This window comes from Pelobates fuscus, chromosome 10, assembly GCF_036172605.1.
Source record: "Pelobates fuscus isolate aPelFus1 chromosome 10, aPelFus1.pri, whole genome shotgun sequence".
Classification (NCBI taxonomy): Eukaryota; Metazoa; Chordata; class Amphibia; order Anura; family Pelobatidae; genus Pelobates; species Pelobates fuscus.
In genome coordinates this window covers 47740957-47755747 of record NC_086326.1, presented here as the reverse complement: position 1 = coordinate 47755747, position 14791 = coordinate 47740957, and the positions used below count along the sequence as shown (strand labels likewise).

Here is a 14791-nt window from a genome sequence, read left to right as displayed (position 1 = left end):
TGATGTCACTCATTGTGATTTACATCATGTGATGTCACGCATAACTAATTAATTATACAAATGATTAAGGCTGGTATTTTTTTCCAAGAAAGGTGGCAACCTTAACTACTCTTCACATACTCTTGCTTAACCCCTTAAGGACACATGACATGTGTGACATGTCATGATTCCCTTTTATTCCAGAAGTTTGGTCCTTAAGGGGTTAAAGGAGCACTATAGGGTCAGGAACACAATCATGTATTTCTGACCCTAATTTGTTAAAACCACCACCCTGGCCCCTTCTTGCCTCCCTAAATATAGCAAAATATTACTTGTATTCAAGTCTACAGCTGCTGGCTCTGCCTCTGAACTGACTGTCTGCTGACATCATCAGAAGTGGTGGTCTGAGCAAATTACAATACTTCCCCATAGGATTGTCTGAGACTGTCAACTAGGCAGATCAGGGCCAGAGCCAGCACAAGTCCAACATAGCCCTGGCCAATCAACATCTCCTCATAAAGATACATTGAATCAATGCATCTCTATGAGGAAAGTTCAGTGTCTGCATGCAGAGGGTGGAGACTCTGAATGGCAGTGCTGCACACTAGGCAGTACTGCCCCAGGAAGCACCTCTAGCAGCCATCTAAGGAGCGGCCAGTGGAGTTATTTTCTCTGAAAAGAGACAGTGTTTACTGCAAAAAGCCTGAATGGAATGATTCTACTTACCAGAACAAATACAATAAGCTGTAGTTGTTCTGGTGACTATAGTGTCCCTTTAAGTTTGGAAGCTTAAGAGGGATGTATGGGAACAAAACTTGTGTGGACTGGCTGACAATAAAATTAGTTTAGGTAATGCAGACGTTGGTCTCTCTAACACTGTGGCATGTCCCCTTTCTTCTATACTCACTACATACACCTTTTCTCTGTCTCAGACAATATACCAGGAACGTCTGCCTGCTATTAAGAAGGTAAGGAGACAAGTGGACCAGCAAGTGCTAGGGTACAGTCCTTAGAAAGCATGGAGTGAGTGCATCATTAGACGCATTTATGTCAAGCTCAGGGTGCTGCCTGCATAGTATGCCCTTAGTTGGACAGCCTGCAGGATTTGCAGGCAGCCTGACATGCATTCATGCCAGGCTGACCTTCCAATTCTTTGGACAAACATGCCCCCTTTTTGGGCATGTTCACCCCCTTTTGGCGGGTCTGGTAACGTGATTCGCGCCAGTGGCACACCCTTTTACCCCACCCATTGACTTCCTGCTTCACTGGGCACTGCTGTTAGGGGATATGGATTTACTTGAAAGATGAAAGCATAAGTTAGAGAGAGATTAGCATAGAGTATGTCTTTTCTTATAGCTGCATCCTATGAGTTTCCCTCCAGCACCATCTCCATCAGATACATGACGCTTGGGAGGTATGACTGTTTTAATGTTTTTGGTCGGTAAGATTCCGTAAATAGGCCCATCATAATTGTCAGCACCAGGCCCACTGTGCTCTTAATCCGGCCCTGATCATGCTCCAACATGAGATGATGGTCATGGATGAATGGCACAACAATGGGCCTCAGGATCTCGTCACATTATCTCTGTGCATTCAAAATACCATCCATAAAATGAACCTGTGTTCATTGTAAATAACATATGCCTGCCCATACCATAACACAACCCCCACCATGGGCCACTCGATCCACAACGTTGACATCAGCAAACCACTCACCCACACAACACCATACACGCTGTCTGCCACCTGCCCTGTACAGTGACAACTCAGATTCATCTGTGAAGAGAACACCTCTCCAAAGTGCCAGACGCCATCAAATGTGAGCATTTGCCCACTCAAGTCGGTTACGATGAAGAAATGCAGTCAGGTCGATACTCCAATAAGGACGACAAGCATGCAGATGAGCTTCCCTGAGACGGTTTATGACAGTTTGTGCAGAAATTCTTTGGTTATGCAAACCGATTGTTGCAGCAGCTGTCCGGGTGGCTGGTCTGAGACAATCTTGGAGGTGAAGATGCTGGATGTGGAGGTCCTGGGCTGGTGTGTTTACACGTGGTTTGCGGTTGTGAGGCCATTTGGATGTACTGCCAAATTCTCTGAAATGCCTTTGGAGACTGTAAATGGTAGATAAATTAACATTTAATTCACGGGCAACAGCTCTGGTGGACATTCCTGCACTCAGCATGCCAATTGCACCCTCCCTCAAAACTTGCGACATCTGTGGCATTGTGCTGTGTGATAAAACCACATTTTAGAGTTGCCTTTTATTGTGGCCAGCGTAAGGCACACCTTTGCAATAATCACGCTGTCTAATCAGCATCTTGATATTCCACACCTGTGAGGTGGATGGATTATCTCGGCAAAGGAGAAGTGCTCACTAACACAGATTTAGACAGATTTGTGAACAATATTTGAGAGAAATAGGCCTTTTGTGTATAGAAAAAGTATTAGTTCTTTAAGTTCAGCTCATGAAAAATGGGGGCAAAAACAAAAGTATTCCGTTTATAATTTTGTTCAGTGTATTTATGTTCCTATATGTCAATATGTATTTAAGTCATCAGTACAGGTTTTAGAAATAACCAGTGGTTATGAATCATGTAAGCATTTTATATTGTACTTTGTAATCTAATGTTTTATTATAGTTTTTAGACTTGTGCGCAATGGAAAAGTAAGTTTACTATCTGCACATTTGTCCCGGTAGCGTGGGCCCGTCGGCTGATGGATCTCCCTAACAGGTGCAATAGGTAAGCTGGTAATTATATTCCTTTTTAAAGCAAGTAACTTAATTTTTTATTAACATATGTTTTTGTCCTGGGGGGAACTGAAATGTTGACTAACGGATTCTAAAATGGAATAAAAGAAGAATCATTAAAAATCCCTGAGTGCTGGTACTTTGTTACAATATGAATATTATGTATATATTTGCAGTACACTAATAAGCATATTTTTCCATTGTTTGGTTCAAGGATTAAGAAGCAAAAATGAACCAATCGAGGGAAAAGAGCTGAAATAGTGAGCTAATATTTATTTATCTATTTATAATACAGACTTTTTCTACTGCTCCTCCTTTTTTTCTCCTCCGTTAGTCGCTTTTCACTTTCTCTGTGAATGAAATCACATTTATTGGCAATACCTTAGTCGTCAATAATCTTTTTTACAATCAATCATCTAATTGTTTTTAATACCACAGGTGGAACTCTGAATACTGAATCACACTAACATGTTCAATCATTTTTGACAGTTTTTTGCTTGGTTATATGTTCATATGGTGCTTCAAAGATAAAAGAATTAATCAGAACAGCTGATCATCATTAAGTTGGATAAATTGCAATTCAGTCAAAACCGAACGCACAAGTCTAGTTTACAGTCAACAAAGGTTCAAAGGTTCAGTCCCATCACATGCTGTGAGAAAAAGAACCAACCTGCTTTCGTTCCTCTGAGTTTAATAAAAGATATCGAGGATCAAATACTATTTTGTGCAATTCTTTTTCCCATGTGGAGAATGCTGACACCTAAAGAATAATGAATATGTTATTAATTTAAGAAAAAAAAATAATCAAAGAAAACCATAATATACAGCTGAAGCATTTGTAATTTGCTAGCCTATCAGTGGAATTCTATAGGCGATACACAGATCAAGGCCTGGTTATATCTAATTTCACAGCATGTACATCACTGATGTAAGATGATTGTTAATTTAATAAAATTGTAGTTAGATTACTTCGTAAAACATATAGCATAGGAAAATATTTGTGATCCCAGCATTACAAAATAAAGATAAATACAAGTTCAAAAGCGTATTTTATATTAATTGTTATTTTAATCAAAATCCACTAGGCCATATTTAAAAAAAATATTCTGTTGGACAGAGCTAATAATATATCTATTTCTTGTATAATATAGTTACAAATTAGCAATATACCCATGAAAAGACCATACCCCTCGCTCAAGAAGCATATTTCTAAAACATGTCATGCGTTCTTCCAGAGGAGGTAACAAGTCCAGGGTAGATGGCTTTCCAGTGTTCTCCTCATCTACTTCTTGTTGGTCAACAAGGTGATCTTCAGTTCTTCAACAATTCATGAAAAACAACACAGAAAACAAATAATAGTGCAAAATGGCAAGGTGGCCTAGCATACAATTTATCTCCCTGACACGAATGTTGCCAGATGTTGTATAGATATTTTTCACATGGAATTCTCATATGTAATGACACAAAAACAATCATATTGGGTTCAACCAACTGTAGTTGAACTATATCCCTTATATTCCCTGATCAACAAGGCTGTCAGAATATTGGGAAATTTGTCAACTTGCAATAGCCAGAAGCCACAGTTTCTTAAAACGATGCTATGTTTCAATAATGATGTGTGTGGGATTATTTATGAAAAATGAGCATTAAGATTGCCAATATTATTCTTGACACACAAACAAAATCCATCAGTATTATTATAGATATCCTGTTGTGAAGAATTGGAGTGTTTTTACTTTAGAAAAGAAACTATTGAGGTGACACCTTTAGATAAAAGCAGATTGGTATGTCAGCAAAGTGTTTTCATTTTGCAAACATTTCAGGATAATATAGAAAACATGGTTTAATGTCAGTAAAACCTGACACTTTTGTTGGCTTCAAAATAACAACCAACAGTGGGGGCCCCTCAGGGTATAGTGGGATGGGCCGGTCACCGGGGGGCAGTGTTCCCCGTCCCCTGCCCACCCTCTTTTTTTTTTCCTCTCTCTTTCTCTCTTGCCCATCCTTCCTTCCTGGCCCTCTCATCTGTTCTTAACCTTTTCTTATCCCTCAGTCTAAACCACGACTCAAGCTATCAGACCTTCTCCTCAAATCAATGACACTTCTTGGACACTTCATAGCCTTCGAAAGAGAGGACCATATTGGGACAAAGTCCTATTTCTCATAGTAATTACTCGATAAATCCTACGGTTGTTTGGCAGTTATTACTATCACTGTTTGTGCTATATAGCATCACTTTGACATAAGTGCCTTAAACAACTTTGTATTGTTCGGACTTTGCTTTCTCTGTTCCATGTTTTATATACATGTATTTCCATATGAGATCTACTATATCTTCTCCTGCGAAGGAAGACTTCCACTTATGATAACAAAATTAAAAAAAAAAGTTTTTTTGATGTATACTGAACATATACTTCTTCCCCTGCATGGGAACACTGTAACTTATCATGGAAATAATAAAAAAAAAGGATTTAAGAGAAAATAACATAGCACTATCAGAGCAATCATTAAATCATTAAAGGGAAGCTGCCACTTCTCTGAAACTTAAACCATTGGATAATACATCGAAAATCACCTCTGTTTTATGAGATTCTCAGTAAACTTTTTCATTTATTTCAAAATATTTTTTGCAAATAATTCCATAATCCAGTTCAGATTAAGCAGAACCAGAGCAAAGACTTTAAATGAAGAGGAGAAAAAATAAACATTGTTTCATTTCACCTCTTCTCTGTATGCTTTCGCTATGTTGACTGCCTGGTGCAAATGTTGCAAATGTGCTTATAACTCCGAATGAAAGGAAGATGTCTAGTTGCAAGATTAAGAGATATGTATTTCTGCATTTTAAGGAAAAACTTTAGGCTAGGAATACAAAAACCTGATCGGTGCTGGGTTAGGCGCTGGGTTAGACTCCTCTTCTGCTCCTCTTACCCCGACCTAATGTTGCGATCGCTATAGGACAATCCCATAGGAAAGCATTGAATCATTGCTTTCCTGTGGGGTTTTAGCAGATGCAGAGCACAAGGACGTCCAGCATCAGGCGTCCATCACCTAATATCCTGGGTGTGCCTCTAATGGATATCTGGCAGACAGCCACTAGAGGTGGAGATGACCCTGAAAGGTTATTTATGCAGTTTCTCAATAACTGCAATAATTGCCATCGCAGGGTTAAGGGACAGGGACACAGCACCCAGACAACTTCAATAAGCTGAAGTGGTCTGGGTGCCTATAAGGTCCCTTTAACTTTACATCTCACATCTCGCACATACATATTTGTCAAATATAAGGATAGGTATACATGATATTAAAAACCCTGGGAAATGAAAGTTCCCCTTTAAGTTTACTAAACATCTACTTTAAATCTTTAGAAAAAAAGGAATAAACTCAGTCCTTCCCCTCTAGACTGAAAGGTTTTCAATTGAATCCTTTCATAAACCCGTACTTTTAACTCTAGCTAGAGTCTCGGCTGAGCATTTTAAAGAGCTTTAGCCTCTATCTTTAACAAGCAAACATGGGAATCAAAACATTAACTTGCAGAATGCTGACCCAGACCCATACCACTGAGCTAACATGGTAGAGTTTATATTCTAGCCAACATTCCAAGTAAATGACGTGATTCAGTAAATGCAATAATTAAAATAGTATTAAGAATTACGATACACAATGCAGCCACCGTCTTTACTGTTCTATTTTCTTTAGACTTGGAGAAGATAAAACAACCCTGGGACAACTGTGCAAAGGTTAATAAAATGACAGTTGTTTTAAACAGTAGCTTGTAAGATATTCACAATGCATCAGCTAATGTCAGTCAGAACACAAGAATTCAAAGATGGATCTCAATATTTACAGATTTCTGCACATTTTAAATAATGATTATATCATGGTAGGTTAGTATCTTATTTTATTTTTTATTCATTCTTTATTATTTTTAACAATGTTTTTAACATTTGTCGATAAGGTACGATGGATGGGCATTTTATGGAAAAAAATATGCTTGTTACGTATAAATATTATTTAAAGTATTTTTTTCTGATCCTTTACTTGATTATTCTGTAACATATTTTACGGGTTTTCCGCCTGTATTTTAACTTAGAGCAACATAAATACTTGTATAAAACTTGCTACATATGCATAATGGCCAAAAAATAAATATGCCCATTATTTTACAGAACATGCATAGAAAAAAACGAATTCTGCCGGTCATGTAAAACAAATTCTGCAAGTCATTAAAAACAGATTCTATCAGCCATTTAAAACAGATTCTACTCATCATTTGTTTTTGTTTTTGTGAATCACATGACTATGAACAGCTTAGAAATAACCAATGAGGATGGAGTAAAATTGTAAACGTGCAGTTTTAGAACTTTGCACTACTGTTCTACCTTATTCATACATTTAACGCTTTTCTGGTTATAATTCTTTTTATTTGTATTCACTTTTCAAAGAATTCTCAGCTTAGACTAATGCTAGCTGAAGTTGTATTCTTCTTTAAAAGTTCTATGCAGTTAAAAGACTCTGATATGTTATGTGATCCATGAGAATGTTGTGTAAACAGTTTTAATGTGCACTGCAGGTCTAGCAAGCCTCTTTGTGTTCTCTTGAATAAGAATGAGATGTTACTTCCGTTTTCCTTCCCATATTTTATTCATAGATTTGTAGGCATCAAAAGAAAAGATGCAACGTGTGATCGACTGCATCTTGATTTTGGAAACAAGTATTTTAACAAGAGGGGATTTTTTTTTTTTTTTTAAACATTTATCTGATATTGTTGAAATGTCTCCTACAATATATTTTTTTTTAATTAATTAAAGTAGGTAGATCAATAGTTTTATTTTTTATTTAATAAACACTAAACACAGCTCAATATGTTGACTATGAATAGATAGATGTCTTTGATGCTAAAATCTGTTCCTCTGTCTATCATTCTTTCTACCCATAAATTATGTAATTTAGTTTATTGTTATGCATGTAAGAACATTATACAAGAACAAAGGCTAGACTAGATCATTGTTTTTTTTTTTTTTGTTAATTATCATTAATTCTAAAAAATACCATGATATGCTCTTACAGCAAGCAAGATTTCTGTGCATATTGGAAAACTAACAGCTGCATGTCTAAGTCTGCAAGAAATGTACAATAAAATCGGTAACAGTCCCCTATGTAGATACATTATAAAAATATATTAATATTGACCAAGAAGAATTTTTAGCATTATAAAAAATAAATCTGCACCAAATAAGATAGCAATTAATAATAGGTACTGTTACTCTCAATGGCTGGCCAGTGACAGACTGAGCGCAGTGGGTGAATGGAGTTAGAGAGGTGGCAAAGCTGTTGGGTACTGGGAGACCAACTTCAGAGTTGAACCATTTAAAAAACGTTCAATCCCTGAAGGAAGACAGAATCCAACCATCCCTGCCCCCATAAAAACTTCATTGAGATAAGGTTTTTATTGGGGTTGGAGTGTTACTTTCATTATCTTAAAGGAGCCCGTCACAATGAAGGTGTAACATGATATCCATCTACTATTCAATAAAAGTATAACGTAAACTACAGCTTAAATAGCATAAACAGCATTGGTATTATTTACAGAGACACATGAAATTTACAAAAAAGGGAACTATTTTAAAATTAGCCATTTCAAAATCAACCCCTTCACATCAGCACTTGTGTATACACGATTGCCAGAGTAAGCTTTTATACCAGGCAGTCGTGTATATATGATTTGCATAACTGCAAATTAAATTCGTTTTTTTTTTTGTAAATACATTTCGTTTGCTAATTATGCCTGTATTAAAATTGCTGAAGTTCACAGCACAATGAAGCCACCATGCTATGAACCTCAGAGACATTAATACAGACTGACTGCAGCAGTTGAAGGTGAGGACAGCGGGGGAGATCAGAAGTGCAATCTCCCCTGCCTGTCTGACTTTCTTTACACAGAGGGGTAAAGTCAAGTAATATCCCAAGAGCTCTGTGTGAACCCAGCAAGGGGCACAGACAGCAAACACACACACTGAGGGACAGCCACCCTCACACAGAGTAAATGGAGGGTGGCTAAAGGAGAGAGTCGAAGGGGAGAGATCTGTGGGGGGAGGGGTGAAGCTCACATACTAATAAAAAAGCAGCAAGGTGTGGGGAGGCTGAACATGGAAATACTGCTTCCCACATACAATCTATTCACCCTACACACACTCACCATGTCAACATAATCCCCCTTCCCACACTTCCCCCACACACTCATGCTGTCACATCACCCACCATCTCCAACACACTCATGCAGTCACATCTCCCCCCCCCCCCCCCCACACACACACACTCATGCTGGAAAATGAAGATTGCTTTTTCTGGGTCCTCTACTAACTAAAGAGAAAATGTCTGATGACAGCATTGAGCATTGGAGGAAAGTAACACTTATATTCACACAACTATTTCTCACACACAACACTGCCCCACCATAAACACAATGCACACAGCAAGACAACAAGCAACCCCCCATACACACAACACACTGCAAGCAGCATCCTCCATAGATATGCTCTTAGATAAAGATACACAAACACACACAGACACAGATTTACATTGCAGACACAATCATGGATACACATACACACAGATATACACTCACAGATGCACAAGAATACTCATTTCCAAACACACTCTCAGACACATACTTGCAAGACAATGCAGACATGCACACATAGATACCAATACACAGTGCCAGACACACACTGTGATTGTGTGATTGTATCTGTTAATGTATGTTTGTGCGCCATTTTGTGTCTCTATACATCAGTGTGTTTGTTTATTTGCACATATCAGAGCATATATGTCTTTACGTGTATTAAATGTATATATGTTCATGTATCAAAGTGCTTTTATCAGTTTGTGTATGTGTGCAACATGGCTGCAATGTGAGGGTGATATGACATGGGTAATGTCCTGATGTCCTGGTATTGTGACCAAATATACAATATAAATAGGGATATATATATATGTCCACATGGGTCCAGCACTCTCTCTCTATCCAAGAAAAGTGCACTCACAGGACAATGTACATAATTTTCCAATTCTTTTAAAGTGCAATATCGATACACCACATTCGTGTTAACGTTTCAGTACTCTGACCTTGAACAAAGTCCCACAGAGGACTGAAACGTTAACACAAATGTGGTGTATCTATATTGCATATATATATATATATATATACACACAACTGAGAACTGAGTGCACATTGTAAAGGTGAGAGGATTATACCCCTATGTGAAGAAAAAAAAGTCTGTGTTAACTATTGAGAAATGATATTTATTTACAGCACTGTTTTCCTATCTGTAACCTCATTATTTGGTAAATGATTTCTTAAAAGTTTTTCTGTAGAGACAAAATGTTGTTTTTGTTTCCATTAAATAATACACTATCTAGGCATACTGAAACGGAATACATTACTTTTCAGGACACCCAAAATACTCAGATTCTGCAAACCGCTTGGGGTTAACATGTATCGCACCTAATATCTGTATTTTAGTGAATTTTCATCATTGCTGCAGGAAAAATAGAACTGAAGATTCTGCTAACAAATAGTAATTTCCAATATATACAAGACTTAAGTTGCTGAAAATGTACTTACAACATTTTGTAGGATTTGTACATGGAAACTTTTGTTTAAAGGATCACTATATGGTCAGGAACACAAACATGTATTCCTGACCCTATAGGGTTAAAACCACCATCTAGCTTCCCTGGGCCCCTCATGCCTCCCTAAAAATAGCAATATCTTATTTGTATTCAAGCCTGAAGCTGTAACTCTGCATGCTGTTTGACTCAGAATAGCAACCTGTCTGCTGACATCAGCAGAAGTGGTAGCCTGATCCAATCACAATTCTTCCCCATAGGATTGGCTGAGACTGACAAGGAGGCAGACCAGGGGCAGAACCAGCACAATTCAAACACAACCCTGGCCAATCAGCATCTCCTTATAGAGTTGAATTGAATCAATGAATCTCTATGAGGAAAGTTCAGTGTCTGCATGCAGATGGAGGAGACACTGAATGTTTGGATGCATTTTAGGCAGCCATGACTCAGAAAGGATCTCTAACAGACATCTAAGGAGTGGCCAGTGAAGTTATCACTAGGCTGTAATGTAAACACTGCATTGCTTGCTTGCTGATGGGCTCTATGTGTGAAGAGTGTGTCATTGTTTTCATTTTACAAAAACAGTAGATTTCAAAAGATATTGGTGCATTTATAAATTAACCTTGTAACACCCTCTGACTGTCAATCAGACAGCTGGTCCTGTTGCTTCCTGGTTTTGTTAGTTCAATGAAGCTAATCTCAAGAGGCAGCAATTGCCCAGAGCACTTGACTTGCAAAGACTTTTCATTGAGCTGCATTGAGAAGTCTGTGATAAGACATCCACGGAAAGTCTGGACCACTTAGAAAAGGACGGCTTGCAAACGTTCCAGACAAGAAATTTTCCACTTTTGCAAGCTGTTTTTAGATTTGAGAAAAATGCATACGTTTTCTTTTACGAAAAAGTTACTTTTTTGTACTTTTAAGAATATAATAAAAAAAAAAAGTGTTGCTTGCTTAGTACAGGCAAGTTTTCTCAAGGGGCACTGAATGTATATATTCTTAAGTGGTCAATTGATCAAAAAATAGAAGAAAACCAAAACTTAGGCATCTTAAATTAATTTAATTATCCTAAAGTTTGTAGAGATAATAAATAATTTCAAAGTCTCACATATTTTTAGATATATTCTCCTCTCATGATACTGAAGGTCTGTATATAATATCATACCACATGTATAAATATTTAGGACAATAACAATAATGATAAGTTTCAACTGTGAGCTAGTATTTCAGAATGAATAGCTGTTTTCTGCTTGTCTCGGACTGTGGCATTTATCATGTAGTTTGAAGCAAGCAATTAATCTCACTAACATTAAATTAAGCATCTGTGTGACACTAACAGTCTAATCAACATTTAATTAGATGTTGCACACAAACAGAAAACTTTTTTTGCAGAATGAAGATAAGGCAAAGTTTTTATAAAGTTACGCAAAACCCATTTGTAAACTTAATTTTCTTTCCCATCTATGGAACATAGAAGCTTATACACAGAGAACTAATCTAGAATATGGCATTAAATGAGCAGAAATTACAATTGAAACTAAAGAAATATCTGTTTTTTTTAACCCCAGGTTGACTCTATATACATAACCACAGATATATTTGGTTTGCAGCCGTTTACAGAAATTGCACGTGTTATTTGACCCACTTGTTTCTCTTGGTTTTGGTGCTATCATCATCATTATTATCTTCAGAGAGTTGTCCATCTTTCTTGCAAGCTGTTAAAGACAATGATATGAAAAATGATATGCTGTGGTCAATGCTGGCATTATATCTGAAGTTTTAACTAAATCTAAGAAACACAGAAAATGGAGAATAAATAATTCAATAGTAGAAGAAAAAAAATGAAAAAAAGGTTACATTTAGTTTCCACTACTTTTCTAGTACACCTTCAAGATGTTATCATTAGCTATTCATTTATCTTTAGCAAAAAAAAAATTAAATGTATAAATCATGAAGCTGAATAAATGAGTCAACATTTGGCTTAAATTATGTTCCTTTAAATATGAATGATTATAAATATTCAATGCAACATTCAAGTAGAGCAATATAACTAAACTGCAGGAGTCAAAAGATATTATTTAACACCTGGGTCATTGGATATCAGAGCTACCTTGGCTGATGGGTTTGTTCACCAAGGTTCCATGGTTACATTGCAAATTATGCGTAACCTAAAAAACGTGTAACCTGCTAATTTCAGAAGCTGGTCGCTAATATATAACATTTGGGTGCTGTAGAGCATTGTCATATTTTTTTAATTTGCAAACACCCCCGTTGAACAACCTGTGGCTCTATGCAAGTGTTTTTTTTGTTTTTTTTTTAAGGTTTTACATTTTATTGAGAATTTGCACAGTTACATCAATTGTCAATTGCTTTTCAAGATAACAGGACAGGAAATAACATGTCATGACAGTGAGTGACATGACAATGAAAATGTGGAAAGTAGTTCGGTATTCATCGAAGGGGATGACATTGCATCTTAGTAACTTGTCACAATTAGTTTGCATGTACATTACATCACATTTTAACATAAGGCGAATGTCTGCTTTATCAACACAGTAATTGAAACTTTGGCTCATAGCAATGGGTATTCATCACAGTGGATATAAGATAAGGCATTTGTTGTTCCCCGGACTCTATTAACAACTCTATTAATAGCTATTTCGATGTCCGGCTTTGAGTATAGGGGAAGTAGGATGGTACTTGGTGGTTTAATAAAGGGGACTGGGCTCCAAAAGTGGGGTGTGTGTCTGGTTTATGTTAATATGGTTACATCGAGCGTTTATTGAGGTAGTCGCACCAGGGTTGCCAGGTGGCTGTATATGTGGAGTATTTATCTGTGAGGGAGTGGCATGTTTCCTCTAGGCCCCTAATTGTTTCAACTTTTTGTATCCACTCTCGAATGGATGGTGGGTTCGGGTGTTTCCATAGTGCTGGTATAAGTTGGTTCGCTGCAGAGATTAAGTGAGTTAGTAGGTCTGATGTCAATTTAGGTGCGTCTCGGGGAGTAATTAGGAATATGAAGAGTTCTGGGTTAAAAGAGACGTGAATGCGTTTCCAGTAACTATGGATCACTGGGCATGACCACCAGATGTGTGTGGTGTTGCCTTCAGGTGCTTGGCATCTCCAACAGTGATGCGAGTGCGTTGGGAATAGGGATCTCAGTTTTGTCGGGGTGTAATGCCATCTCACTATCCTTTTGTAGTTACTCTCCTGGGTTACAGTGTTTCTAGAGGACCTATGAATTCGTGTAAATATGGTGCGCCACGTTTCGGGCGTGAAAGAGGTGTTTAGTTCCTTTTCCCAGGACGAGGTGAATGCTGGTGGATGGTGAGGCATTGTCTTAGCGATCGCTGTGTACATCTCTGAGATGATTTTCTTCTTTAAGGTATGTTCTTTGCAGAGTAATTCCAATTGTGTGTGGGTTCGAACAGAATTGTGTGCCAGTGGCCCTGTATGAAGAAAGTGGGAAAGTTGTCTATATTGAAATGTTTGCAGTACTTTGTGACCCCCCCGTGATAGTTTGCAGAGGTTTCATCTGATTTCCTGTGCCATCCATAACGTCAGCTAGGTGCAGGTAATGTGAGTCATGATACTGTTTGAATGCTCTACCATCCTCTCCCGGTTGAAAAAGAGGGTTGTGTGTGATGGGGTATAGCGGGGAGGGGTATGGTGACATCAACTGTTGAGTCTTTACTTGGGCTCACATGCGTAGGGTTGGTGAAAATCGTTATTTACTGTTTTAACAAATTACAACATAGCGGGCTCTTGGAGCACACGGATCTGAACTGCAAAATAGCTTGTTAATGCTTCGTGGAGGTAAATGTCATGAAGGGCAGTAGGGTAGTGAAGGAGGAAGTCGAGTGAAACCTTATGGGGGGGAGGGTAGGTAGATCAATTCCCAAACGTGTGGGGAATGTGAGGTATCGTGCATTTGGTACCTCTGATTTATATTTCAGGTAGGTTTTTTTTTCTCCCTCTTCTTCCCTCCTTAGTAACCTTTCCCTCCCCGGGATACCCCCTTTCCGTCAAGTGTTGGTATATTAACCCCTTCTCTAAATGTTAGGGTGCATCATATCTTAGTGTATCTGGGCTTTGCTACCCTCTCGGACTGGTTTAGCCCAGGTCAGTCAGTACCCTTGTCTTCCCATCTCGTCATGAGGCATACATATTTCCTTAGAGTGGAAAGTACTGGGTAAACCTATAGTCATATCTAATCAGCGTCGCAAGTCACCCGTATAGTACCGGTGCATGTCATTTTCACAGTTACAGAGGGTAAAATCATATGCATTTATACGACCTGAGGTTTCAGCACCGACCGGATTGTCCATTCGTGTGGGCAATAGGGATAGATCCCTGTCAGACCATGGCGTTGGAGTATGTCCAAATCTGAGTAGATGGCCCTATCTGGGAGCAAAGGCCAGCGTCACTGTA

At 38.0% G+C, this 14791-nt stretch overlaps 1 protein-coding gene across 1 annotated transcript in view; it reads right to left on the bottom strand.

The window, feature by feature from the left end:
* Nucleotides 1-14791, bottom strand: part of TCERG1L (transcription elongation regulator 1 like) — a 173870-nt gene that overhangs the window by 6013 nt on the left and 153066 nt on the right. The window contains exons 9-11 of the mRNA XM_063434162.1: nt 12006-12075; nt 3919-4048; nt 3402-3491 (exon numbers count right to left, since the gene is read on the bottom strand). Coding sequence (XP_063290232.1) covers nt 3402-3491; nt 3919-4048; nt 12006-12075 — 290 coding nt within the window. The remainder of the gene's footprint in view (nt 1-3401; nt 3492-3918; nt 4049-12005; nt 12076-14791) is intronic.